The sequence below is a fragment of the Pristis pectinata genome, chromosome 8 (genome assembly GCF_009764475.1).
Source record: "Pristis pectinata isolate sPriPec2 chromosome 8, sPriPec2.1.pri, whole genome shotgun sequence".
Taxonomy (NCBI): Eukaryota; Metazoa; Chordata; class Chondrichthyes; order Rhinopristiformes; family Pristidae; genus Pristis; species Pristis pectinata.
In genome coordinates, this window is record NC_067412.1 from 54,229,241 (window position 1) to 54,257,171 (window position 27,931).

The 27,931-nt window shown below is 44.8% G+C and overlaps 1 protein-coding gene across 1 annotated transcript; it reads right to left on the bottom strand.

Annotated features, from left to right (window-relative positions):
- Positions 1 to 284: 284 nt before the first annotated feature.
- On the bottom strand, positions 285 to 27,581 carry LOC127573651 (T-cell-specific guanine nucleotide triphosphate-binding protein 2-like). Its single transcript, XM_052022061.1, has 2 exons — positions 27,473 to 27,581; positions 285 to 1,850 (listed from the first exon to the last, which is right to left on the bottom strand). Exon 2 carries the CDS (start codon positions 1,841 to 1,843, stop codon positions 644 to 646), a length of 1,200 nt encoding a protein of 399 aa, XP_051878021.1. The 5' UTR covers positions 1,844 to 1,850; positions 27,473 to 27,581; the 3' UTR covers positions 285 to 643.
- Positions 27,582 to 27,931: the final 350 nt, after the last annotated feature.

Consider the following 27,931-nt stretch of genomic DNA (forward strand, 5'->3'; position numbering starts at 1 on the left):
TGTGGTCCGAAACAGTTCAGGAACACAGGAAGTCAATTTGGTGCAACTGGCTCTAAAAGTAGCGCGATAGGTGTCAGCCCTGTCCTGAGTTCCTGTCCTATTAAGCCCCGCCTGTTTTTATACTCCACACATTCCTGGAGGATAGAAGACGATACTTTAACATAGTGAAAGGGAGGGTAGGGTCAACAGAAGGCGGGCAATTAAATGGATCACAACACTGAGCTATATGATTAAATGTAAGTTTATTTAGAACACCGAACAAGGAAAATGCCATCACACCGAGTTATAACTCTAATGGGAACGACGCTCAGAATAAGACGGTTGGACCACCAGCTCTGTAGTGACCCGGTGTGTTTATCTAAGAGAGAGCTCGGGCCATGAAGTTGCTGCAAATGTTACAATGGATATTCATACAATGAAGCGCCAATATCACGGGACATCAGGCGGCAGTTAATAAAAGCAAGATACAGAACCGTATCAACGGTTCATACCCAGTTACTTCTACGTAAATACTTTTATAATGCGTAAATCTGTGAAGGTATCGGATGGTACGCCGCAGAAAATGAGTTTGACAGCTTTCAGGCTAACGCATGGCAACCCGCAACATTCTGGACCTGCGGCAGTAATCTGAGACAGTAGCGACTTAAAGGCAGCTACTGCAGTTTGGGCGAAGTACAGTCTTCGCCAGGTTTTGTACAGTTCGCAGCCGGTCATCCAGTGAATCCTTCAGAACCAGGTAAGTAAAAGGAAAGGAGAACACTGCCCCACAGACAGAGCGTGCCAATGGGTGGAAGCTGCCTGTGAACCCAGCTATGGTACAGCCCACAACGAGGGTTCCCAGCAGTGTCTTGACAAGTACTGAAGGCCACCTGCGGGGCGATTGATGGGCCATTTCAGTTTTCAGAAACGACACAGGTTTGGCAAGTCTGCTGGACAAGCTTCGCAGCACCTGGTCACTAACACCCTCCTGTATCCACAGGAATATCCACCCCGCAGAGGTACAGCCAATAACAGTGGCGAAAGGTAAGCCTGGTGCTCGCACTGAGCCTAGTGCCGCAGAAAGGAGGGCCAACAGCAAGATGCACCATATCAGTAACTTGTATTTGGGTCCTTGAATTTCCATGATCATCTTTTCGACCATGACAGAGAAGATATTTAATCTTATACTCTGGATATCATTGGCAAGAGTAGATTTTAATTTCGGGAAATCATATTCTTTCACTTCCAAACTTGATATCAGGAAAATGGGTGGTGGTTTAACGCTGAGGCTTCGGAAGTTGTCGATCGAATCCTCATGGATTTTCCTCTGCCCTTCACTAAAGTCAATGCCTTGCATCTGCATGGAATAGGTGTCATTGTCGATTTTTGACCGGATGTAGTAGAACTCTTTTTGCTGTTCTTGAATTTTTTTGGAGAGTTCGCCATCGCACTCTCTGAATCGCGACTGAGACACAATAATATAAAAGTCATAGCTTTCAAACTGCACTTGCTTCAGGTAACTGTTCATTTCAAAACCAAAGGAGTTTGTTCCAGGAAGATCCCAGAGATGAACATTGGGCAGAGATGGATAGCGATATTTGGTTGGCACCGTGCTGAGTTCATCAGTACCAGTTGGAGCAGCTCCGGGATCGTCACTCCGAAGACCTCTCATCGCGTTGATGAAGGTGGATTTCCCGGAGCTCACATCACCCAGCACTGCAATGTTGATGTTCATACCGGGTAAATCATCTGCCTTCTGCTTCATATGAAGAATCACCGCTACCACTTCGCCTCTACAGTACATGAATTTTAGGCGTTTGGCTTCCTCATGGCTGAAGTACTTGGACAAGACAGACGGGGCCATTTTATCCCTGAGTTTAAAAAAAAACAAATATCACAGTGACACTAGTAACATTCGAGGTGTTAATTCTCGAGCTCCGTGATACAGCAAGAGGAAAGTTCAGTAAAAGCGGAGTGTGGATTTAGAGGAGGAAAACAGAAGGAAGATTCGCATTTAGCCAGCTGACCCAGAGGCACAGGAAGACTGATGGGCGACTAATGTTTTGCCTTCATGTAAGAAGGGACGCAAGGACAAGCCAGGGAACTACAGACCAGTGAGCCTAAGATTAATGGTGGGAAAAGTATTGGGGAAGACTCTGGACGATAAGATCTACCAACATTTGGAAAAGTAAGGACTGATTAAGAAAGTCAGCATGGGTTTGTGCGTGGGAAAATGTGTCTTACGACTTTGATTAAGATTTTTGAAGATATGACCAAGAGGACTGTCGAGGTCAGGCTGGTAGACATTGTTTACATAGACCTTAACAAGGTCCTTGACAAGGTCCGCATGGTAGGCTGGTCCAGAAAGTTATATCACATGGTATCCATGGTGAGTTAGCCAAGTGGATACGTAATCCGCTTGGCGGTAGGAGCCAGAGTGTGGTAGAGGATTATTTTTTTCCGATTAACCTCATGCAAACAGTAGTATGCCACACGGTTTGATGCTGCGCCCACAGTTGTTTTTCATCTATATTAATGATTTGGATGAGAATATAGGTGGCATGGTTCGTAAATTTACAGATGACACAAATATCGTTGGAATAGTTAAAAGTACAGAAGACTACAACAGGATCGAGATGGAGTGGAAAAGTGAGCTCGGAATGGTGGATGGAATTTGACTTGGACGTGTGTGAAGTACTGCATTGTGGGAATCGAAACCAGACAGGAATTAAATGTAAATGATAGGGCCTAGGAGGATGTTGTAGAACAAAGAGGCCGTGTGGTACGAGTACACAGTTCGCTGAAAATGGTGAAAGAGGTAGACAGGGTGGTTAAAGAGACATTTGGCATGGTTGTCTTCATCGGTCAGTGCATTGAGTGCAGGAGTTGGGACGTCATGTTGCAGCTGTACAAGAGGTTTGTGAGGCAGCACTTGGAGTATTGTGTGCCGTTCTAGTCGCCTACCTATATAAAGGAAATCATTAAGCTGGAAAGTGTGCAGAAAAGATTCACATGGATGTTGCTGGGACTGGATGGCATGAGTTATAAAATGAGGTTCTATAAACTGAGTGGTGACCTTAAAGAGGTATATAAAATCATGAGGGGCATAGATAAGGTGAATGGTTACAGTATTTAACCCAGAGTATGGGAGTCCAAAACTGGAGGGCATAGGTTTAAGATAAGAGAGGAAGGACTTAAAGCGTACATGAGGAGCAAGTTTCTCACACAGAAGTTTGCAGCTGTATGGGACATGCTGCCAGAGCAAGTGGTAGAGGCGAGTACAATTACAATGTTCAAAAGACATTTGGATAGCTACATGGATAAGAATCGTTTAGAGGGACATGGAACAAATGCAGGCAATGCAGACTCTCTCAGTTAGGCAGGTTGGTTGGCGTGGACAAGTTGGGGCAAAGGATCTGTGTTCCTGCTGTATATATCAGAGAGTAGACTGCGAGTATTTGTTGTTGCGTAAATACACACCTGACATGTGGGAATCGAAAATTCAGCTGATCAGAATTCGGGACCGACATGAAAGACAACGATGACAAGGTTTGGGACAGTTGGATGACGAGAGATGTCAGTGAAAAAAGAAACTCAAAACCATATGTAAGGTTTAGGAAGCTGATACCGAACAGGGACTTCGAAGAAGAAAAACGAAACAGGAGAGAAGTTAAACCAAGAATCAGGAGGGATAAAGGAAGCCATGAAATCTCTTTGGCAAGTAAGATTATACAATTCCCAAGACAATTTTTACATACATTAAAAACAAGAGGTAACTAGTGAAAGTGTAGAACGAGAAAATTAATGATAAACGAGAAAATTTATGCCTGGAGTAAGATGAAGTGGGGCGATGGTACGAAATGAATACTTTGCATCAGTATTCACCAAGGAGAAGGAAGTGTAGGATAGTGAGATCAGGGAGGAATAAAATTGAAAGTCGGGTTCATTGACATATACACAGGTACATGTATGCACAGGTGCAATGAAGAACTTCCTTGCATCAGCATCGCAATATGTTGATATTCTGGGGTATTATTGATATCAAGATGGAGGAGGTGTTGAGGCTCTTGAAGAACATTAAGGTGGGTGTCCTTAAGGCCTGGTGGGATCTATTCTATTTTATTTAGAGAGGCAAGAGGGGATATTGGGGTTAACGTCACAGATTTTATCCTGTTTAATCACAGGCGTGGTCCCAGAGGGCTGGAGTTCCTCTTCTGTTTAAGAAAACTATAGAGAAAAACCGAAGTATTATAGGCTGTAGAAACATATGTCAGTGGTGGGGAAACTATTGGAAAAGATTCATTTGTACATGTTCTACGCACATCTTGAAAAGCATAGACTTATTAAGGATAGTCAGTATGAATTTGTTCGGGGGAGGTCAAGTCTAGCAAATGGTAGAGTTCTTTGAGGAGGTGAACAATAGGATTGGTGAGGGTTAGTGAGTGAATGTTGTATACATGGACAATTAAAAATTCGATGAGATCACTCGGGATAGGCTGATCAGGAAGGTTAAGGCATATTGGATTTTTCAGATCCTGTAAATTGGATTCAAAATTGGCTTGGCCATCGAATACAAAGAGTAGGTGTGGCGGTGTATTGTGACCAGTGGTGTTCCACAAAGATCACTGATGAGACCTCTCTTATTTGTGATATGTGTAAATGAGTTGGACCAAAATGCATGTGGGCTGCTGAGTAATACGACAGACGACAATAAAATTGCTGGAGTTGTGAGGAAGATTGTCAAAGGATTCACCAGTATATACACTAGTTCAAAATGTGGGCAGAGAAGTGGCAGAGTTTAATCCGGACGAGTGTGGTGTGTTGCACTTTGGGAGGTGAAATGCAAAAGGGATTTATACGATAAATTCTAGGAACCTAAGTTCTAATAATATACAGAGGGATCTTGAGGTGCAAGTGCACTTCTCTCTGGAAGTGGCAAGACAAGCTGAGTGGTAAAGAAGGCGTATGGCATACTCATTCATCAGTCGGGGCATTTAGTGTAAAATCGGGGAGTCAATCTGCAGCAGTATAAGACCGTGGTTAGGCCACATTTTGAGTATTGTGTATTGTTCTGGTAGCCGAATGACAGGAAGGATGTGGAGGGTTTGGACAGGGAGCAGAAGCGGTTCGACGGCATGTTGCCTGATTCCGAGGATATTAACTATAAGGAGTTGTTTGACAAACTTGTATTGCTTTCTCTGGAGCCTCGGAGGCAGAGGGGCGACTTGACAGAAGTATATACAATTATTTGAGACATAAATAGGGTAGATAGAGAGAGTCTTCTTTCCCGAGGGCTGAAAAATCAAATAATAGAGGGCATAGCTTTAAGTGGGGGTGGGGTGAGAAAAGCTTATAGGAGATTTACGAGACAAGTAGTTTTACACAGAAATTAGTTGGCGCCTAGCACACGTTTCGATGGGAAGTGCTGGAAGCAGATGCAATAGCAAATTTGAGACGTACTTAGAAAGGCACATAAACAGGGAGGGAATGGTGAGATACGGACCAGGCGCAGGCAGAAGGTATTACTTTGGATTGGCAAGATGGGCCGCAGGGCCTGTTCGTGTTCTGTGCTGTCTATGTTTGACTCGATGAATCAATATGTTTATATGGCTTCAGTGCCAATGGTGATTTGGGGCATAGACACGGGAGAAATATTGAAAAAAAAAACATAGCAATTTGCACATAGCATGCAGAGACACCTGGGGGGGAGAAACTCTTCATACAGCGCAACGACTCTCTGGAATTTAAGTTAAAACCTGGCAGTGATTTTTAGCTCCAGCAGCAACTGGTGGGTAAACACTCTGACGTCGGACTGCGTGAAGGCACGTTCTGGGACCTCTTGCACAAACGCCACTGGTGCATCTTAGCCCCGTGGATTTCAGGACCACAGACATTCAGCAGCATACCCCAACTAAACAGTTATGGCCTGCTTCTCTGTTCCATTACAGGCCTCAGCTTCTCCTTCTGTGTGAACATTAGACCCCGACAGTTATTCAGTCCGTTCCCCCTTCCTCGACCCATTCATAGAAACTTCGATCTAGTGATGCCCATCAAGCCCTTTCAATCATATGTGCAAAACATCATACACAAAGAACCATCCCACTCCAAACCCTCATGTCCAAGTCACAATTTCTTGACTCGCGGTGAGAGATTTGGCAGTCCTTTCTGTCTCAATAAACTCTAGCCTTTAATATCCAGAAATCTATCGATCTCTGAATGAACACAATGGCTGTGCTTCCCAGCCCTCCGGGGCAGAATTATCCAAAGATACACAACCATCTAAGTCAAACAATTTCCCCTGATCTGAGTTCTAAGTGGCGTCTTTCTCTGTTCCCGGTTCTAGATTCCTCAGTCAGGGAACCCTAACCTTTTCATGCGTTGAAGGAATTTTAATTCAATGAGATTTCCTCTCATGTTGGAGAATGCAAAAAGTCTTTTCAACCTTTCCTCATATGGGGAACATGCCATCCATCGAGCCAGGTTACCGAAACTTCACTGGGTTCTCTTCATGACAAGTACATTCGTTCTTAGATAAAGTGACCAGAATTGTTCACAAGACTTCACCTGCAGCCTCTTCCAGGCTCAGTATAAATGCAGCAAAATATATTTAATTTTCGATTCAAAACTTATGCAATAAAAGGCAATATACCATTTGTACGCTGATTGCTTACTTCACGATCATGTTGACCTTCAGTAACTTGTGTACAAGGATACCTTTTCCCTTTGAATACCAACATTGCCCATTCCTTGACCATTTATAAGTAATCTACTTTTGGTTACGTGCGCCAAAGTGGATAACTTCACATTTTTCCTTATTATATTCCATCTGCCATGTTCTTACTAATCATCCAGCTTGTTCATTTTTCTCTTAGGTCTCCTTACATCTTCCTCCCTACTCAAAATCCAACTTAATTTGGTCTCATAAGCAAACCCGGACAAATGACATTTGGTCCCATTAACGAAAGCGTTAACAAAAATTGTCAATAGTTTGGACCAGAGCACTGATGCCTGCAGTACTCTACTGGTCATAGCCTGCCAACCTTAGAATGAACAGTTTATATATACACAGTACTTCGTGTCTGATAACCAATTTTCAATTCATGTCAATACATTATCACAAATCCATGTGCTCTCACATTGCTGAACAACATCCCGCGAGAGATCAAATGAAGAACTTTACAGAAATGCAAATACATCTAATTCACTGGTACTCCCTAATCTATTCTTATAGTGAAACCTCAAAGAATTCCAGTAGATTATTCAGGCATTATATTTATTTCCCAACGTCCTTCTATCTTTGTAATCTTATTTTCCTTTCTATTATTACATTTTTTCATTACAGATTCCAGTATTTCCTCACTACGGATGTAAGACTAACAGATAATTTCCTGTTTTCTCTCAGCCTCCACTCTTAAATGTGGTGTCACATTCGCTCCCCTCCAACCCACAGGAATAATCCCAAACTCTTTGGAAGTTTGTAAGATGATGATCAAAACATCGGATTTCTTTGCATCCATGTAATTTTAAAGTCTGTGGCTTGGATTATTTGGCCCTGGTTGCTTTATAACTTCTGTTTCGCTAACTTCTATCGTACTATTCTTCAGCTTCTCATTCTCACCTGAACACTTATCCCATAACTGCTGCACGAGAAATTCATTTCCCCCGTCTCCTGCCTCCACCCATATTCACACTATCCCCCTATATTAATGACTTTGGGCAAATAAATCAGTGTTACCCGGAGGTGCCCCTGTGTAGGCAATCAGTAAAGTGCCTGCTGTTGCTACTGGCCCCCCCCCCCCCCCAGATGAATCCAGCTTGGACCTACATTGAGAGAAACAACCACACTCTGTATTCGTCAGGCCATATCCCTAAAACAAGACTAGACAGAATTGTGAGATTTCAAACAGTGAGAAATATGGTTGAAGTGATCACTCTTCACCGGATACCAACTTAACGTACTTTCACTGTATCTAACTGCAGAGGTCCCTCATCAGATGGGAGTTACACTTTGTTGCATTGGAATATTTCTGCAGGTTCCGTCCATTCCATGAGAGTTTCACCTCCGTGATCACACTGCAATTTGCAGCTCGTTACATATCCCAATTTTCTGCCACTCTTCATGATTTCGATTTATGTCTGAAGGAATTCATCTTTAGGAAATGTTCTGAGGTATCTTGATACATTACTTCATGGAGAAAATAGCTGAATATCCTGTTCCTGTTGTCACGGTGTTTGCTTTCCTTTACAAAATCAAAATACTTCTTATGTCATACACTGCAACCCAGACACACTTTCAGCTCTCCAACACCCAATCTCCCTCAGCCCCTCAACCTTCTTTCGGCGATCCAAGCCCCGCTCCGCTCTTTGCATCGAGGCGAGGTATGACACATTAAGCACAGATACTCCTGAAAGCCAGTAACAAGCGAATAGACCCGTCAAATGTCCTCTTTACAATATAAAATCCTTGGAATCTCACTATCTCAGCATGAGGAATATGAACCTACAGACCGTTTGCTTTGATTGTGGGCAATACGCAGGGAGAAGCATGCTCCATGCAACATCACCAGAAGATCGGTGCCACTACACGCCCAATGCCGAGAGCACAAGAAGCTTAATCCAATTCTGCTCTGGCATTTAGTGAGTTCATTCATTATATTCAGACTTTCTCTGTTTGTAACACAGAGTTTTCCAGAAGAAAGTTTTGCTTTTTTCTTGAACTCGGGAGAAAGTTTCCGATCATGAAACTTTGAGCTTTAAGCAGGCTGGAATTAGCATTGACAATGGTAAATGAAGTGGTGACGATAACAGGGCACAGGTCAGATCGGACTCTTTAGCCCTTGATATTTCAATACGATTGTCGTCAATTTGGATGAAGTTTCTTGTGTGCAACTCACTTGCACACTTTGGAAGCGACTCACACTGCTTGCAACATTCTGAAGGGTCGCAGTTAACATAAAAGTTAGAACAGTACAGCACAGTAACAGGCCTTTCGGCCCACGATGTTGCACTGAACTAGTTCAACTGGTAATTAAATGCCTAACAAATCCCATCTACCTATTCAATGTCCATATCTTTCCATTTTCTGCATAACCATGCGCCTAAGAGCCTCTTATACGACTCTTTTGTATTTGCCTCCACAAAGACCCCTGGAAGCGCATTCCAGCCAGCCATCACTCTCTGTGTAAAAATAATGCGTTGCTCATCTCCTTTGAACATACTCCTTCACACCTGAATGGCAACTCCTATAGTATTAGATATTTTGACTCTGGGAAAAAATGTATTGGTTTACTCTGTCTATGCAGCTCATAATCTAATAAACTTTTGTCAGGTCTCCCTTCGGCCTCAGCCACTCCACAGAAAACAACCCATTTTTGTCCAACCTTTTCTTATGGCACATGCCCTCTATTCCATGCAGCATCTTGGCAAACCTCTTCTGCACTGTCTCCAAAGCATCCACATATTTCATATAATGGGCCGAACAGTATTGAGTGCAATAATGCAGAAGCAGCCTAACCAGAGTTTTGTAAAGCTGCAACATAACTTCCTGTCTCTTAAATTCAGTGCCTCGACTAATAAAGGCAAGCACAGCAAACGCTTTCTTTACCACATTATCAACCTATTTAGCCACTTTCAGAGAGCTATGGACTTGGACACCAAGTTTCCTCTGTACATCAACACTGTTAATGTGATCACCCAAAGAACATCGCCTCGCATTTGACGGGATTAAACCCCATCTGCCATATATCAGCTCATATCTGCAGCTCATTTATATCCCGCTGTATCCTATGGCAATCGTCTACTCTATCCACAACACCACCAATCTTTGTATCGTCTGTGGACATACTAACCCATCCATCCACCGTTTCATATGCCATGGACCTTCAGTCAGAACATATCCAATCGACCAATACTTCTGTCTTCTATGGGCAAGCTGATTATGAATCCAAACGGTCAGGTCACAGTGGATCCCTTGTATCTTAATCTTCTGGATGAGCTTTCCATGAGGTATCTTGAAAACAGCTTATTAAAATCCATGTGGACAACATCCACAACCGTACCTTCAATCATCTCCATCGCCTTCTCTAAGAACTAAATAGAGTTAGTAAGGTACGACTTGCCCTGCGCAAAGCCATGCTGACTGTTGCTAATTAGACCATAGTTTACCAAATGCACATAAATCCTATCCCTCAGAATCCTCTCCAATACGGTCCCTAGCACTGACGCAAAACTCACTGGTCTACCGTTTCCAGGATTATCCCTATTTCCCTTCTTGAATAATGGAAAAATTTTAGTTACTTGCTAGTTTTCCGGGACCTCACCTGTGGCCAGAATGGATACAGATATCTTGGTCAAGGCCCCAGCAATCTCATCTCTTGCATCTTTCAATATCATTGGGTATATCCCATCAGAATCTGGTGACTTATTCACCATTATATTCTTTAAGAGACCCAACACAATCTCCTTCTTTATTTCAAAAAGCCCTGGCATGTTAGCACACTTCACACTGATCTCACTATCTTTCAGGTTCTTCTCCCTGGTAAATACTGATGGAAAGTACTCATTTAGGACCTTGCCCACATCCTCTGTCTCCAAGCACATGTTCCCCTTTACCTTTGAGTAGTTCTACCATCTACCAAGTTAACCTCTTGTTTTTGACGTATGTGTAGAATGCCTTGGGATTCTCTTCAATCCTACTTGCCAAGGACTTTTCATGTCCCCTCCTGACTCTCCTAATTCCCTTCTTGAGTTCTGTTCTAGCTTCTTTATAATCAAAGGCTCCTTTTAACTTCCGCTTCCTGGACCTTACATGCACTTTCTTTTTGTTGTGGACTAAATTCTCCACCTCTCTCGTCATCGAAAGTTCCCTTACATTGCCATCTTTGTCCTTCGTTCTTACTGGAACATACCTGTTCTTTACTCTGTGCAGTTGGTCTTCAAACACCTTCAACACGTCAGATGTGGACTTGCCCAAAGATGAATGTCCCTAGATAACTCTTCCTTGTTCCTGCCTTATACTCCTGTAATTTGCTCTGCTCCAATTTAATATTCTCCCGCAAAGTCCATACTTATTCTTATTTATGCCAATCTTAAAACTTAAGGAGTTGTGGTTACTGTTTCCAAAATATTCTCCCACTGAAAGATCAGTCACCGGCCCAGGCTCATTTCCCAACAGCAGATCCTGTATGACACCTCATTTCGTTAGACTATCTACATACAAATTTAATAAACTCGAATGGATTCACGTAACAAATTCTGCCCCGTCTAAACCTCTTGTACTAAGGAGGTCCCAGTCGATGTTGGAGAAGTTGAAGTCAGCTACGACAACAACCCTGTTGTTTGTACACCTTTCCCTAATCTACCTGCATATCTGTTTAGCAATGTCCCAGTAGCTGTTGTGGGGGTCTGCGGCATACTCCAATCAGTGTGATTTCACTTTTCTTAATTTTGAGTTCTACCATATCAGGGATAAGCCCTCCATCATGTACCCACTGAGTGTAACTGTGATATTAATAGTGCAATTTACCTTCTTTTCTATATTTTTTACCTCCCTTTCTGTCTTTTCTAAAACATCGAAACCCTGGACCAATAAGCATTTAATCTTGTCCCTTGTTGCATTCAACCACGTCTCTGTAATGGCCACAACGTCATAGTTCCACGTACTGATTCATGCTCTAACTTCACCACCCTTATCCTTAATACTCCTCGCGTTAAAATAAACACACTAAAATCCGTCCTTCCCATCATGTCTATTACCTTGCTCCTGGCTGTCCTTCCTTACAGACTTACTAGTCACGACATCTACCTTCCTGCCAATCCCTTCAGTTTCTCACCTGGTGCTCCGAGTCCCACTTCCCCCGTCTCCCAACGGTAAGTCAGAAACATGAAGAGCAGGCAAACTGGGAGATAAACCGGTCTCCGCACTGATCAAAGGCCTATACTCCCAACTCAGACATCAGGGACACAATCGCAATTAGCCCATGTGTTTATCACCAGGAAGTACCCCATTCCTCCAAAAAATCTGCATTTAAGGGATCATTTACACCTGCAGTTTTGTTGCTGGCTGATTAGAAGGAGCGTTGGTTGTTCAGATACACACCAGAAATGCCATGTAATGACCACTTCTAACAAGAGATAATCCGATCACCGAGCCTGGACATTCAGTTGTATTACCATCACCAAGTCCCACACCATCAAGATCCTGGCATCACGGTGATCAGAAACTGACGCTGCTACAGAAATACCGTGGTTGCAAGTGCAGATGAGAAACGGGGTATCCTGCGATGTGACCCAGCTGCTGACGCCTCAGAATATTTCCACCATATACAAGGAACAAGTGAGAATTCAAATGAAATACTCACCAATTATTTGGATGAGTGCAGGTTCAATAACTCTCAAGATGTTCATCTGCATGCAGGGCAAGGTAGCACACGAAGATTACTACCATCAACCACTCTACATATGAATTTCCTCCACCACCAGTTAGGAGTGGCTGTATTGCGCACCATATAAAAATGTGCAGCAGTTACTCACTGGTGATACTAAAATAGCACCTTTCAAACCCACAACCAGGAGAACAATAATAACAGGAGCAGGGCTACTCCTTTCAATTGCAGATAATATTGACATGCTGACATGCAAATATATTGTTCATCAATCTTCATCGGTGGGTCCAAGTCCTGAAGATCTCTCCCCAACAACATGTGGGAGAACCTTCGTAGAAGGACTGTCGCGGTTTCAGGTGAATCAGCCCACTTTTTCCAATGTTAAAAATGAATGAATGATATCAACTAAATACTAAGTTCCTTCGACCCGTCTGACGACTAGGCTCAAGAGGAAACCCCATAAAGAAAAAGACCAAGGCTGATGCTTTCAATGTTGGCAGATATTTGCAATACATGACGAGTCAAAATGTTTAAGTAGCTGGGGAATATTGAAAGCAGGAGGAAGTGGTAGTGAAAGGAAGGAGAGAAGGGAAACGGAAAGGAGGGTGATGGTTCACAGAACGGCATGGTGCACTGGTAAAGAAGGAGGGAAAATTTACGGTATTATTCTGTCCTTCACTAATTTTCTGATGTGTCCAAACAGCTGCCCCAATCGACGCCCGTGGAAGTCACATACCCAAATTCCCAGCACACTTCCTGCTTCGTTTCCCTTCTTCACAAATTCCTTCTGCAGAAACTGGAGGAAGGAGGAAGGAGGAGGAGGAAGGAGGAAGTGGAGTAGAAGACAGGGGAGAGGTGGATGATGTGAGGATGGGGATGAGGGCCGGTTGGGCAATCAGGGAGCCACTGATAACACTAAGATTTCAGTGAAGTTTGAATCAAGTCGCTGCTCATCAGTGATCGAAGGAGCCCGTGATGGGGCCCGTGAAGGCTTGGGGTGACAAGTGGCAAAAAAGGTTGTAAGCCCAAGAACCAGGCAATCAGCATCACCAGCAAAAGGGAGCTCTATATCTAGGGGACTGGATAGAAGCGGCTGCTCCAACATTGAAGAAACTTCATGTAGGACAGAAGCGCCAACAGTGTACCATGCCTTGGTTTGTATTCCCTCTCTCTCTCCACAACCAGTGCATAACTCGGAGTGTATACCACCCTTCTATTAACCACAGGGCACCATGCTCTATTGTGTACTATCCTTCAATTACTGCGTGTTTATCCATATTCAGCGTGATCCGGGATCATCAGGAAGCCGGAACTGCATCAGATCACTCTCCCCACGGGGAGTGCAGTTCTGTTTACTGCTACCCTCATACGGCCATTGAGTGGCAGTGAACCCGCATCCTAAAAGTAAATACAAAAGAAGATCCCACTGCACTGCAATAAATTGTTCAGAATGGTTTCACTGAGAACAACTACTCCAGCTCTCAGTATCTGCAAATAACCTGAATTGGAGTGGTGGGTGATAATGAATATATCAACATCAGAATAATACTCAGCCAGATGTGATTAGTGAAAGGGTTTGTTGTAACTGACAGTCAACATTGCATTCTCCTGACACGTACATTCCTCAGGAGAGACACAGGCTGTTCGAACTGAAACGAGAAAAAGCAGGAAGCTCTGAGACCACATCTCCGACTGCTGACACCACAAGATAAGCCTGCAGCACTGTATGTTTTATCAGGATGCCCCGGGTCGGAGAGAGGTCACAACGCACTAACATCAATAACTGCCTGGTTCACAAACCTGACCCCTCACAAAACCTTGGCCTTTCATTCCTCCTGGTCTGTGAACTTTCGGGAAATTCCTATTTAGAGGAGTTGCTGCTCTCGGCACAGTAAGGTCAAGCAGCAAGGGGAATTGGGACAGTGATGGGCCGAGGCATTGAGACATGAGGCTGGGACGCAGCTCTAAGACACCTTGGTTTGGCTGCTACTGGCGCTGATTTGACTCAGTCGCTCATTGTGTTGTGTGTTCATACACTGAGGGTGACTCGGGCTGTCCGTTGCATTTTGGGCACGCGAGCACGGGAAGGGCTCGGCATGTCGGAAATATGTAAAGTCGACCTATGTAGACAGCAGTACAAGGCGAAACTAATGCGGTGCCACGGCAGAAAAATAATGGACCGACTGTCAGAAGCATTTCCAGATAACCTGAGGTCACAGCATGGAGAGACCACCCCATCACCTGCTGGGATTATAGGGTTCGCCCGGGTTTGTAGTGATAGTTGGCAGAGGGAAAGAACATGCAGTTTGGGGACATTTGGCCAGTCGAGACAGATCCACCATTCAATATCTGATCTTTCACCACTTTACTTCCACTTACCCCATATCCATTGATTCCACTGGCATTAAGGCCCAATCAGAGGAAACATCATATGCTCCTGTCAGAAGAGTCATTCTAGACTGCAGCCAGTGGAAACATACTATACCCAAGGAGAAAAGCCTAACAGACCCCAACCAGATGGAACATATTAGACCCCAGGAAACAATCCACGCCCAGATAGAGAAACATTCTACACTCTCGTCAGACGAAACATCCTACACTCCAGCCAGAGGAAACATTCTACACACCAGTCAGAGTATATATCCAACAGACCAACCAGAGGAAACATTTTACACCTCACGCAGCTGTAACATTCTCCACGACAGTCTGAGGAAGCTTTCTAAACTCTTGAGAGAGGAACCATCTTCCGCGTATCCATTCTGTCCATATATTTTTGTGGTTTGTATGTTTCGATGAAATCAGATATTATTCTTCCAGCTAAAGGGCCTCACTACTGCCTGGGTGAGGTTAAACGTGAACTAGAAGGAAAACACCCCACATTCCGCCTGGGTAGTGAAACCCGACGGCATCGGTATTGAATTCTCCAGATGAAGTAATCTGCTTCCCCTCTGTCCATTTTTTCTCTCCTTTTGATCTACTCAGTCCCTCGTACACTCGCCCCAGTCCCCATCACCCGCTTTATTTCCCCTCCTCCACACGCTCCATCTCTCTATCGCCCACACACTCCTACCATTGGGTCTCTTGCCTTACTCTTCCCGTCTGCCCAGGCTGTATTATTTGATTCCATGCTCCACATTCCTTTCCTTTCTGATTATATCACGTGCTGCCCTTTTTAGCCTCCACCTAACCTTCCCAGCCTCTAGCGCATTTTCGACTTCTCTCCCCCCCCCCCCCTATCTGCTCATCATCCCTACTTAACTGGGTTGCTAGGTGCTGTTTCATCCCTTTCCTTCGCCTCAAAGTACTGGCTATCTCCCCTCTATCTTTCAGACCAGATGAAGGGTTTAGACCCGAAATATAGACTGCCATTCCCCTCCATAGATGCTGCCTAGCCCGCTGAGTTCCTCCAGAATCTTTTTGATGCTCACTCTGAACAATGACTCCTTGCAACTTACTAATATTTTGAAGAATCTGTGTTTTTCTTTCGCCACCTGACATTTTGCCACATGATACTCCATCTGCCGTGCCCTCAACCTTTTTCTTGACAATTCTCTACATCCAACACATGAACCTCGCTGAGGCTCAGGTTTGTATAACCACAGCCTTGGTATGTTAGACTTGGTTCCTCAGCTAAATTTAGATTGTGAACATCTGGAGCCACAGGATAAGCAGGGTAATACGTGGAGGGTTCGTCAGCCAATTCTGGGGTGTCAGAATTCCCGAGGGGCATTCTTGTGACTGAAAATGCACTTACTTAGAGTCTAGTCCCACAGCCAGCTAAAACGGTCATTTCTGGCCACAACTCTCAAGAGAGGGAGGCTGCAGAGACAGCCCTCAGAACAGGGTGAGCTGACAGAAGCAGGAGGGGAAGTGGGAGGTGGCTGTGCTCAGTTGGAGGTCAATTCGCAGTTGGGATTCTTGGAACACTCTCTAACATCTGCCTCTGCGAGGTGGAACGTGCAAGGAGTCGCTGCTCCTTTCTTGGAGGGATTGCAAACTGTGACCTGAACAAATCCGACTTACTCGTGGCAGTGATAGCCATCTGCAGGAATGTTTCATCTTTTCGTAATTCTCTGCTTGGAGACATCACTTACCTCATTCAGTTTGTGGCATACCAGTGTTTTAAAATTTAGTGGAGGTTCGCTGCGTACGTACAGACAAATTCACCCACCACTCCCTGAGCACAAAATAGCAGAGAGGCGAGAGCTGCAATTTTCCCTGGTTACAGGTATCTCCATAATGCACGGAGACAATGGGGTGTATCTCCAACGTCCTATGGTGGACATATCCTTACTCTCTGCAACAATATCCACGTATTAATGACAGTTCACGCCAAATACCAGGGATATGTCTTGTTTATCCTGCAACAGTTTGTGGTAAAACTAATTCTGCCACCATCAGGCTAAAAGATATCGCTGGGTGACCAGGCTCCTTGCATTCCCAAAACACACATAAACAGAAAACTGCTTAAATAGTGATAACTCTGTGGCCAGATGTAGATATCATGATGAATTATTCTGATCGCAGGACCGTCCAGAGTTCATCTTGCAGTGTGGGGCAGACAGGGACTCACAATTCATTGTTGACACTTACAACTAATTTTGTATCTACAACTAATTTTGTATCTGGCAACTGAGGCGGATGAAGTGTTGGAAAAAGAGGAAGGAGGGAGGCGGAAGAGGAGTGGAAGTTAACGAGAGAGAATAGAAGATATGGAAGGGGCGGGAAGGCAGCGAGGCTGACAAGGCAGTCTCTCTCTGTGCTGCTAACAAGGGAGCCACTGATATCACTGAGAGCTCTGTGAAGTCGTTGGAGTTCTATTCGTTGGAGATGGAGGAGTCTGTGGAAATGTGCAGAAATGCGTAGGAAATATTCAAGATTGGGTGACTGTTATTTAGGTTAATTAAGCACACCAACTCCATGCACACTGCTGCTTGTTCACAGGAAAACTACCCTGTCAGAGATAACACTGGTTAAAATGTTGACCCACTGATTTCGCCACCGTGGTTACAGGAAGCAGATAAGCTAAGGTTGCGGTGCTGTTTAAAGGGAGTGTGATAAACTGAGTAATCGCAGGACGAAGTGTTTACCTTCAGTTTCGAAGTTATAGGAATCCACTCTGAGGAACAGGAGTACCTTCATTCAGAAAGCTTAGATGAGTCAAAGATTGCCAGTATTTTTTTTTACGGGAAGATTCTGTACAGCTACTATGTTTGAATTAGACACAAAAGATTCTGCAGTTGCTGGAATCCGGAGCAACACACACAAAATTCTGGAGGAACTCAGCAGGCCAGGCAACATCTATGGAGTGAAATAAACAGTCGACGTTTCGGGCCGAGACCCGTCATTAGGAAGTCGACAGTTTAGTTCACTCCATAGATGCTGCCTGACCTACTGAGTTCCTCCAGCATTTTGTGTGTGTTGTTTCGACATGCTTGAATGTTGTTTTGGTAATCTACTGAGGAGTGCCAGTAGTGGTATTGTATTTAGTGAAGAATACGTTTGAAAAAGTTGCCCATGGTTAATCAGACAAATTAAAACCCGGAAGATCTCAGGATAGAGGTAAGTTTGATGCAATATGGGCAAAAATGATTGCTGGAAGGCCTAATGACGCATAAGGTTATGTATAGTGGGGCTCCATGGGCGTAGCTCTTGGACTCTTGCCGTTTATGGTCTGCAGGAGTGATCAAGACTTAAAAGTTTGTACCTGGTCAGCAAGTTTGCTAATGATGCCAGAAATGACGGTGGGGTTAAGCGAGGAGGATATCAATCGTCTGGTTAGCCTGGCACAAAGTAGTAACTGGTATCCAGTCTGGGATCATCTGAGGTGATTGTGACAGGGAGAGGAAACGAGGCTAGAAATTAAATGAAAATTTGTTGAGTTTTGAGCACATAGGAGAACAAAGAGAGATTGAAGCAATGTTCAGAATACAAAAGGAATTCCAAGCAGCAAATCACTGTTACTTCCTCCAATCAAGTATTCTACTGGGTATTTGTCAACGTGGTCTCCTCTGCATTGCAGAAACCAAACACAGATTGGGTGACCGTTTTGGAATGCCCGTCACCTGTCACTTTAATTTTCCATCCCACCCCACCATGGGCTTCATTCACTTGGCCAACTGCAGGGTTCCACCGAAAATCCACATAAGCTTAAGGAACGGCTTCTCATCTTCTGACTGGATGTGTTGCCCAAGTCTCACCAGTCAACAGTTTTTGGATGATAACCGCACCCCCCCCCACCCTCCCTGTTCCTAAAATTCCCATAATCCAGTTTCTGTTTTCGTTCTTCCAAGGAATTTCAGTTTCAATTCACCTCCCATGATCCACGTCCTCTCCTGAGATATTTTCCTTCATCCACTAGCTTCAGCTTCCTCTGTTAGCCGACACCTCCACTTGCCTCATTCATCCTTTCTTGCTGCCCATCCTGTCGCAGACCCCTCTTTATTCTCTCCGCCACTCCTCCTCCTTTGCTGATTGAATCTTGTTCTATATGTGGCATATCAATGCATCCACCTGCGGAATTATCAAACAGATTGTAACACTCCGGCTGATTTTAACCTGGAACCAACATACGTCCCGGCCCTGCAAATTTCATCTGAGGCCAAGGAGGATATCTCCTCTGACTATGAAATAATCTGATCTACTTCCCAAAAGTAAACAAACATCCTCCAGATGAATGCAATGCCAGAGTAGGAAGCGACATGCTGTATGCTTGGCAAATAAAACGTAAGAAAGGCTTATTTCAACAACGTGTTTCTTCTGACAAATCCTTGGAACACGCTCTCATAACAGACACGGCGTTTATCAGAGGTAGGTGGACAAGACGTCACACAGTCCAAACACTGGCATTTGTTGGATTATAGGATATAAAAGCAAAGGACCAATAAGAGATTCATATCACCTGCGCCATGACAGACACCAGTAATTTCTGGTTTTCCACCACCTAATCTGCTCTATTATATCAAATAACGACAGTCATACAGTACCTGAGGAGGCCCTTCAGCCCATCAACTCATCAAGAACCTGCATGAGTATTTTGATGATGTGACCAAGAAATGTGAATAGGGCAGGACGGTAAACGTGGGTTATATGGCCTTTGATAAGATACCACATGGGAGACTACTCTGGAGAGTTCGACCCCATGGAATCCAGGGAGACTTGGTTAATTGGATACCCAATTGGCTTGTTGGTAGAAAGGAAAGGGTAATGCTGTAGGGTTGTTTCTCGGACTGGAGGCCCGTGACTAGTTGTGTGCCTCAGGGGTCGGTGCTAGGCTCATTGTTGTTTTTCATCTATATCAACGATTTGTATAATTATGTACAAAGTATGGTTATTATGTTTGTAGATGGCACTAAAATATGTGGCAAAGTGGACAATTAATAAGGTTATCGAAAATTACAGGAGGATCATAATCAGCTGAGTAACAGCTTTTGGCTTGAAGTCCTTCAGAAGTGAAGGTATTGAGTATGAAAGTTCACAAGTTCGGTTGTAGCGGATGCTGGTGAGGCCGCAATTGGTGGCCGCCCTGCTCTACAAAAGATGTTATTACACTGGAGGGAGTGCAGAAAAGATTTACAAAGATGGTGCCAGGACTTGAGGGACTGAGTTCTTGGGAGTGTTTGGACAGGTTAGGTCTTAATTCCTTGGAGCGTAGGAGACTGAGAGGTGATCTTATAGAGGTTTATAAAATCATGAGGGGCGCGGATAGGTTGAATGCACTCAGTCTTTCTCTGAGGTTTCGGGAATCAAGAACCGGATGGTATCGTATTAAGGTGAGAGAGGAATAGTAACTTAATAGGAAACTGTTTTACACAAAGGGTGATATGTATGCGGAATGAGCTGCCAGAGGAAGTCGTTGAGGCAAGTAAAATAACAACTTTGAAAAGACAGGTACATAGATTGGAAATGTTTAGAAGGTTATGGGTCAAACGCAAGCAAATGCGACTAGCTTGAGTGGGTCGTCTTGGTAGACATGAACTACTTTGGCCGATGGGTCTACTTCCGTGCTGTATAACTCTATGCACCTTATAAAGTCAGCACTGTCCATCGTCCACCCATTTTCAACAAATTTACACGTATATCGTTCTATTCTCCTCAAATTCCCCACAAAACCAGCTCTTCTCAAAGAATACCTCACATGCACCCATCAATTCCAGTCTGCAGCAGCCACCTTGTCCACAGATCATGGAATGATATGAAATTCACTAAATTCATCCGTGCCGAAACTGTTGGCTTTTCTGGATTATAAGCTCTACCTTTTGTCAAGGGAAAAGAAAAAGAGAAAGAGAGAGAAAGAGAGAAATGTACTGAAAGGCTGACTGCATTGGTTGTGTGGCACTGTAAACACCGTTGACAGCCCAAATGCCCAAGTCACCACCCCAGAGAGAGACAAGAATGTGAAGGACTCATCAAGGATGGAGAAGCAGTTGACATCTGCTGGAACGACATCTTCAAGGGCACTCTTGGCTTCAACATGAATGGTTTGATTCCATCCCACAACAGCCAATCTGGGCCAGTATTACCGCCACTCCTGTCAAATAAATAGTCAATAAAGCACATTCAAGCAGAAAAAAAATTACAAGAGCTCAGGAGCAGTTAATATTCTAACAGAAATTCTAAAACTCCTGTGACACCAATACCTTGCCCGCTTTGTCACACCAATACGCCCTTTTACAGCAGGATCCTGAGCCAGCAGATCCCATCACAACAGAACCCGATTCCACCAACCTCCTTGTCACAGTAAGACGGTTGTTACACCTGAACCAGTCTCACTTCACATCGCTTGTCATACAAGGACTTTCTCCCACATCAGTATCCACCTCCCCCCCCCCCCCCCCCCCCCCCCACCTCCACCGCCGACCGATTCTCTCCCTTCAAGTTTCACCACTTCGAAGGGACTGTTCTTTCACTACTCCCGGTTCGTTCTTTCATTCCCGCCTTCCAGTTTCTACGGTATGGCATTTTTCTACGCAAAGTGAAATACCTGCCCTTTTATCTCTTCTCTTCCCTTTAACCTCTTCCCTTCCCACATTTAGAGACCCAAACCGTCATTTCAGATAAGCAGCAATTCCTTGGCATTTCTTCCAATATAGTGTACTGTGTTCGGTGTTCACAATGTGGCCTCCTCTGCGTTGGAGAAACCAAACAAATAAATTGAGTGATCCCTTTGTGAAGCACAAGTACTCGGTTCACAGGGGTGATCCTAAGATTCTAATTGCCTGTCACTTTAATTCATCATCCCACTCCTATTCTGACCATTCTGTCTGTAGCATCCTGCACTGTTACAAGGAGACCCACCACAAGCTTGAGGAAATACACCCCATTTGTTTGGCTGGGCACTTTGCAGACTTCAGGACTCAATATTAAACTCTCAAAATTAGTAAATTTTCTTGCTCTGTCTGTATCAGAACTGGACACTTTTGCTGTAAGTCATCCAACTGTGATATTGGCTTATTTTAGTTTTCTCTTCTCCTCCATTAACTCAACCTGGCCTGGTGTTTGCAACATAACACAGTGATTTGTAACCCTCCAAATGTCTCATTAAGGACGTATTCCCTCAGTTTCCCTGTCCCCACACTATTAAAGATAGAATTCCTTCCTCTGATAGATCCCCCCCCCCCAACCTTCTCTGTTACTTAAAACTAACGTTTTTTTTTACCTTTCCAGGTTCTGATGAAGAGTATTTGATCTGAAAAGTTAACTCTGTTCCTCTTTCCACAGACGCTATCTGGGTTGTTTCTATTCTTCACGGAAGTTAGGTTTCCATTGTCTCTATCCAGGCAATGGCAGCTGCATTGGACACGGAGTAAAGCTCCCTCCGCACTGTCCTGTCACACACTCCCAGAGCAAGAGCTAGAGGCAGAGTGAAGCTCTCTCTACATCGTCGCGTCACAGACTCCGTAAGAAGTCCACAAGGCGAGATAGACCATCCCCTGAAATTGACAACTGAATCGATCCCTCCATGTCCTCGTGCAACGCCAGCTGCATAAACAGCTGGTGGAGGAAAGGGAAGACTTGGCAGAGACTGTTCTCTGAAGCTCAAATGGATTGAGGCAAAAGAGGCTACAGAGTTAGACAAAGACTGAAGCTCCCTCCATACTCTTCCCATCACGAATTGCCGTGCTCGGGACAATAACTGGGACTGAGTGCGCCGACACCAATTAGAGTGGAGCGCTTCAGCGTGAGAGACTGTGTGCTGAGAGGAGTTGGAATTATATTTCCAACTGCTTGCTTTTGCTCATGGAAAAGAGGAGCAAAGGAGCTTTTGAGGGCCTAATGATGAAGGAACCCCTCTCAGCACACAGTCTCTCACGCTGAATCACGGCAATTCGTGATGGGAAGAGTATGGAGGGAGCTTCAGTCTTTGTCTAACTCTGTAGCCTCTTTTGCCTCAATCCATTTGAGCTTCAGAGAACAGTCTCTGCCAAGTCTTCCCTTTCCTCCACCAGCTGTTTATGCAGCTGGCGTTGCACGAGGACATGGAGGGACCGATTCAATTGTCAATTTCAGGGGATGGTCTATCTCGCCTTGTGGACTTCCTACGGAGCGTGGCCGCATGCCTTTGAGGTGGTGGGGTATTTTCAGAAAACTATCCCAGCTTCTAGGCTGTTAATCCCTTCTCGGTGGTACAGGGAGGTACTGTTACCCTACCATGTCCCACATACCCTGAACGCAGAGGAAGAGGTAAATTTTCACATCCTAGGTCAAGTCCGAGATCAGGATCCTTGCCAACAAGGTACTCAACTTGGAGTCCTCTCTAGGTTAAGCCAGTGAGGACTGGCTCTCCGGCAGGTGCATGAATAAAAGAGGGATATGCATAATGACCTGCAGATCAAGGGGTTCCCAGTGCGTTTGCAAATTTGCAAGGCCAGATTGCAAGATTTGAACCCCGCTGCTCCCATCTACCCGCTGGAAAAATGGCGGGGGTGGTCTTTAAGAGGTTTGAGGAGCTGATGGTCGACAACAGCTCCTCCATCACAGAACCGGAGAGAATATACGCAAGCTCCGCTGTTAATGGGACCTGTTCGCTCAGGATCCATCCAGCAAAGAGCTGTCGGGTTTTATGGCGGACCTTCCGAAGGTCAGACCGCAAGGCGCGGATCAACTGGACATCTTGCTAACGTTGGCGGAGTTGACTTGTGCACACCACCAGCTCTGAAGAGACAAGGCCCTCAGAGTTCACCGAATAATCATGGAGTTTCTCAGGGCTTTCTTGAATATTCCGGGTGGTGGTGGGACGGTGGAGCCTGAGAAGGCGGAAATGTCCCTCATGGCGTAGGTCATTCATTGTCCTGCTTTCGAAGTGGGGCTGTCTCCATTTTACAAGAAACCGGTGCCCTGCCTTTGTCTTCAGCACGGCCGTCAAGATCTTTGACCGTCTGGGCTCAGTGAAGACCCAGTCCATCCCGATCAGTCCTATACAGGCTCAAGCCAATCCATTCAGGACAACATCCATTTCTCCAGAACGGACGAAGGCATTCGGCAGAGTGGATCACAAATACCGTTTTGGGACTTTGTACGTGTTTAGACAAAGACAACATTTCACTGGCTGTTGTTGCTGCAACAGAGCGTCCGGTGAACGGTAACAGTCTATGAGAGTGCCCTTCCGCCTTCGAAGAGGAGTGCGTCAGGGATATCCCACGAATGGACAGCTGTATTCCATCTGCGTGGAGCTAGTCCTGTATCCTTTTCAGAGGAGTTTGGTAGTTCTGACTCTATGTCGGCCAGGCATGGACCGCGTCCTCTCGGATTCCACGGATGATATGCTCCTCATAATGACAAATCAATTTGATCAGTGGAGGATGCGCGACTGCCATCGGGTCTTTTAGGGGCCTCCTCACATGTATCAATGGGAGAATGTACCAAACTCTTCATAGAATCATAAAATCACAGAAACGTACAGCACAGAAACGGACCTTTCAGCCCACCACGTCCATGCCGACTGTGATACCTACCCATGCTGATTCCGTTTGCCTACATTAGGTCTGTGTTCCTCTAATCCTTTGCAATCCAAGTCACAGTGCAAATGGCTTTTAAACATTTTAACTACATCCGGGGTGAAGGGTCATAAACCAGCAGGTACTGGTTGGTCAATTTGTTTCCGGCCCTGCCTTTGTTTCAAAGATCCAGAAGAAGGTAGTGGATTTAATTTGAGGCCAGTAGGTGTCTTCTGTGGTTCTGAGTCTCCTGATTGAGAAGAACAGACCGACTCGGAACGTTGAGCATCCTTTCAGATGGTGTGCTCTGGTGATGTAACTTTTTTTTCCGCCATGGCACTGCTTTCAAGAAGACACGTAGTTCACACTGGCAAGTATCACTGCATATCAGTGCCGTGCTGCATTGCAGGATTCGCCTGTATTGAAGTAGGACCTTCTTAGAATCTGGAACGTGGTCTCCTTCAGTGAGCGTGCTTCCTCGCTGGTACAGCGAAGTACTCTGGATGTCTTGTCAGCTGCATCAAGGGATGGACTGAATACTGGAGGAACGAGCTTCACGCCACTGAAATTCATGGATGAAGCCTCCGGCAATCCCATCACATAGAGTGTCAAGAAGACTCGTGGAAGTGAGGTGCCCCCGTATAGAAAGCCTCATTGGAGTCAGTTCTACACAACGTGAGCTGTCTCTCTGACATGCGCTCCGTACCTTTTCATACCAAGCAGTGGTGTTTTGTGTATGGGTTGCTCCCGCACATTCTCCACTTCCTCGTCCTTGGCTGCCATTCGTACACGCTGTGGCACTCTATTTAGCCATAGGCAGTGAGAGGGATTTTCACTGGAAGTCTCCATGTAGGAGTCTCCTTCGTTCATATCAGGGACAATAAGTGGAATGTGTTGTACAGGGCAGTGCCGTGCAGCAGGTTCGTAAGTTTGTTCACGAGCTCCTGGCTACCTAACAGTTGTGAGACCTGGAAGAGTCCGTGTTTTGTGCATATACAGAATGTAGACTTTGCAGTCTCTGTTCAAATGTTTGAAGGGGATGGTCCTCAAGTTCTGGTTGCACATCATCCTTGGGCTCATGATCATTGGGCAGTCGTTGTGGAAGGACGGTTATGTATACCTGTCAGGGAACATCTTCTACGCTCTTCCTTTAGGCCTGGACATAGTGTTCACTCACAGGTACAAGAAATGGGTCATGGAAGGGCCCATCTGAACTGACTACCTGCCCCTCTTCCATGTATGCATCTGTGCACAGCTGTCGCAGGAGTTCGAGCATGCAGAGTCTGTTGACTCACTGCAAGCCTTTTCGGACTGGTGGAAAACAGTGCATCATAGATAAGAATGAAAGCTCCTGGAGCTCAGTATGTTGAACGTGGGAGAGACTGATTTTCTAGTGACCTGTCGCTGATCGGAAAGAGGAGAGGAAGAGCATTCATTACTTGAAAATAAGCCAACGTCCTTTCTGTTATAACGGTGGCAACTGGATATAAAAAGAGTAACATTGCAGGGATGGGGCTGACAGATCCACTTGGAGGCTCGTACTATGTCTTTTATCCCTCAGACGTTAAAATCTTTGTTTAGCCCGGGTTATCTCGAGCTGGCAATGTGAACAAATTTGTTTAATTTTGTACTTTAATGTTGGACAAATTACATCAAACTGCTTGCATTCCATTCATTCACTGCAAGGGAGGAGATTTGAAGGGAATTTTCAGTGGATATTTTCAGGAGACAGCCAAAAACATCTATATGGAGTACAGTATTATGTCTGCTAGGAGGTGGAATATACTCAGAAGGGCGTCACAACCTCCAGGACGCCAATTTCACTTCAGCGGCACAGTGTGCTCCTGCTGTCCCTTCCTTCGCCCCACGGCGGAAGCAATGGGTATGAGGGTTGGAGATACAGGATGGTAAAGAAGAAAGGGACTGTCAACGAATGCGTCCCCTGGACATCAAGGAACAATGTGAAACCACCAGAGCATAGATAAAATTTGTTGGGAAAAAAATTGACTCAATAATTGCAGCGGTGAAAGCAGACCACCATTGTTTTCCGGTCCTCAATGTTTCTTAATTCAACCCAAACTGATTCCGCTTCTAGACTAAAATCCAGCCTTTCTACGGTATTTATCCCAGACTGTAAAATCAAGACTACTTAACTCTTTACCCATTCTCCCTCTCTCTTCTACAAGCGAATATCCTAGAATATTTATTTCCAACCCTTGGTCTCTCTGCAACCTTATCCTGATAATGGTAACGGTAATGCGATCGCACCTATGTACTTCAATCTGTGCCATCAATTCTCCTGCTTTTGTGTGAAACCCATGCGCATTCACATAAAGAGCTTCCAGTAGAAGAAAAGGTCGCATTTTTCACCTGTCTGGTTCCACACACTTGGTCAGACAGATTCAAGAGAAAACAGGGAGAAGCTGGTCATGGTCTTGTTCAGTGACGTCAAATATATAAGAATAACGTTTATTCACAGAAGCAAACAATAAAATTCTTACAGTACAGAGGGAGGGTGTTCAAACTATAGGGTCCATGCCATACCTTTGTACAGCAATCCCATCAGTCCTAGCCTCCGTTAATTCCCGATAGAGTGCAAATGATTTTCCCTCCACTACCGATAGCATTCCGGATGAAGGCCCGGAATGAGTCTGCTTCTGCCCCTACAGGCAGCAAGTTCCAGATTACTGCAGTTTAGAGTACCACCGAGGTGTTTCCTCAAATCCCTCCTGTAGGTGTTACCCATCATTTCACACGGATGATCCCTGGTCGTTGAACCATTCTGTAGTGAATCTACTTCTCTGTAATTACGCTCTCTAAACTCGGCACAACACCGCCCACCTCTATCTAATTCACTCTCAACCTTTGCCTCAAGACGACCAATACCAACCACTAGTCTAAGCTTGGGGCGGAAGTACCACATTCCCCACCTCATTACACAACTAGCTCTTCATGGAGCGTATTACATCCAGGGACATTGGAAAGCCATCTCTGCCTTATCCCGTAATACTTACAAATGGTTAGACCTCACATTTTCAGCTTTAGGTTCTTTCTACCCTTTGTTTTTATTACCTGAAAAGACTTCGGCTTGAGAATCTCGGTTAAGTCAATCCAGCCCTGAGTTTTATCACATACACGGTATGCCAGTTATAAAAACAAGTTTATGTTACCTACTGGAGAGCGATATGTAGCAGTTATCCAGGTTTGTAGTCAGTTTCCGTCTTGGCTAAGCTCACTGGGAGTCTCGTCGTCTCGCTATTTAAACTCTAAAACCACAAATGTACGTGACCATTGGGGCTGTGTTAACAGTGAAACATACAATTTCCCATCACGCTGCATTATCCAGAAACATAAAATGAGCTAACATAACACAGGAAACTCCTTGAGCCGACGTCGGTCAGTGTTGACAGCAGACAATACTCGATCAAACACTTCTGCATTTGCGCTGAGCTTCTCCTTATCTAAGCAAGCTCACGATGTCAGAACATAGTCAGAACACCGCCGGTGCAAAACTTTTCCATTGGCACCAGAATTAACACCTTCGACTGGATCTCCAGTTCTCAGTTCTCCACGCAGAGGAAGAAATATCTCAGCATTGACCCTGTCATCCCGCCACACATCCCATAAATTTTG

Coding starts and splice junctions, on each gene's coding strand:
- LOC127573651 (XM_052022061.1), bottom strand. CDS start 1,843: ATGGCCCCGTCTGTCTTGTCCAAGTACTTCAGCCATGAGGAAGCCAAA.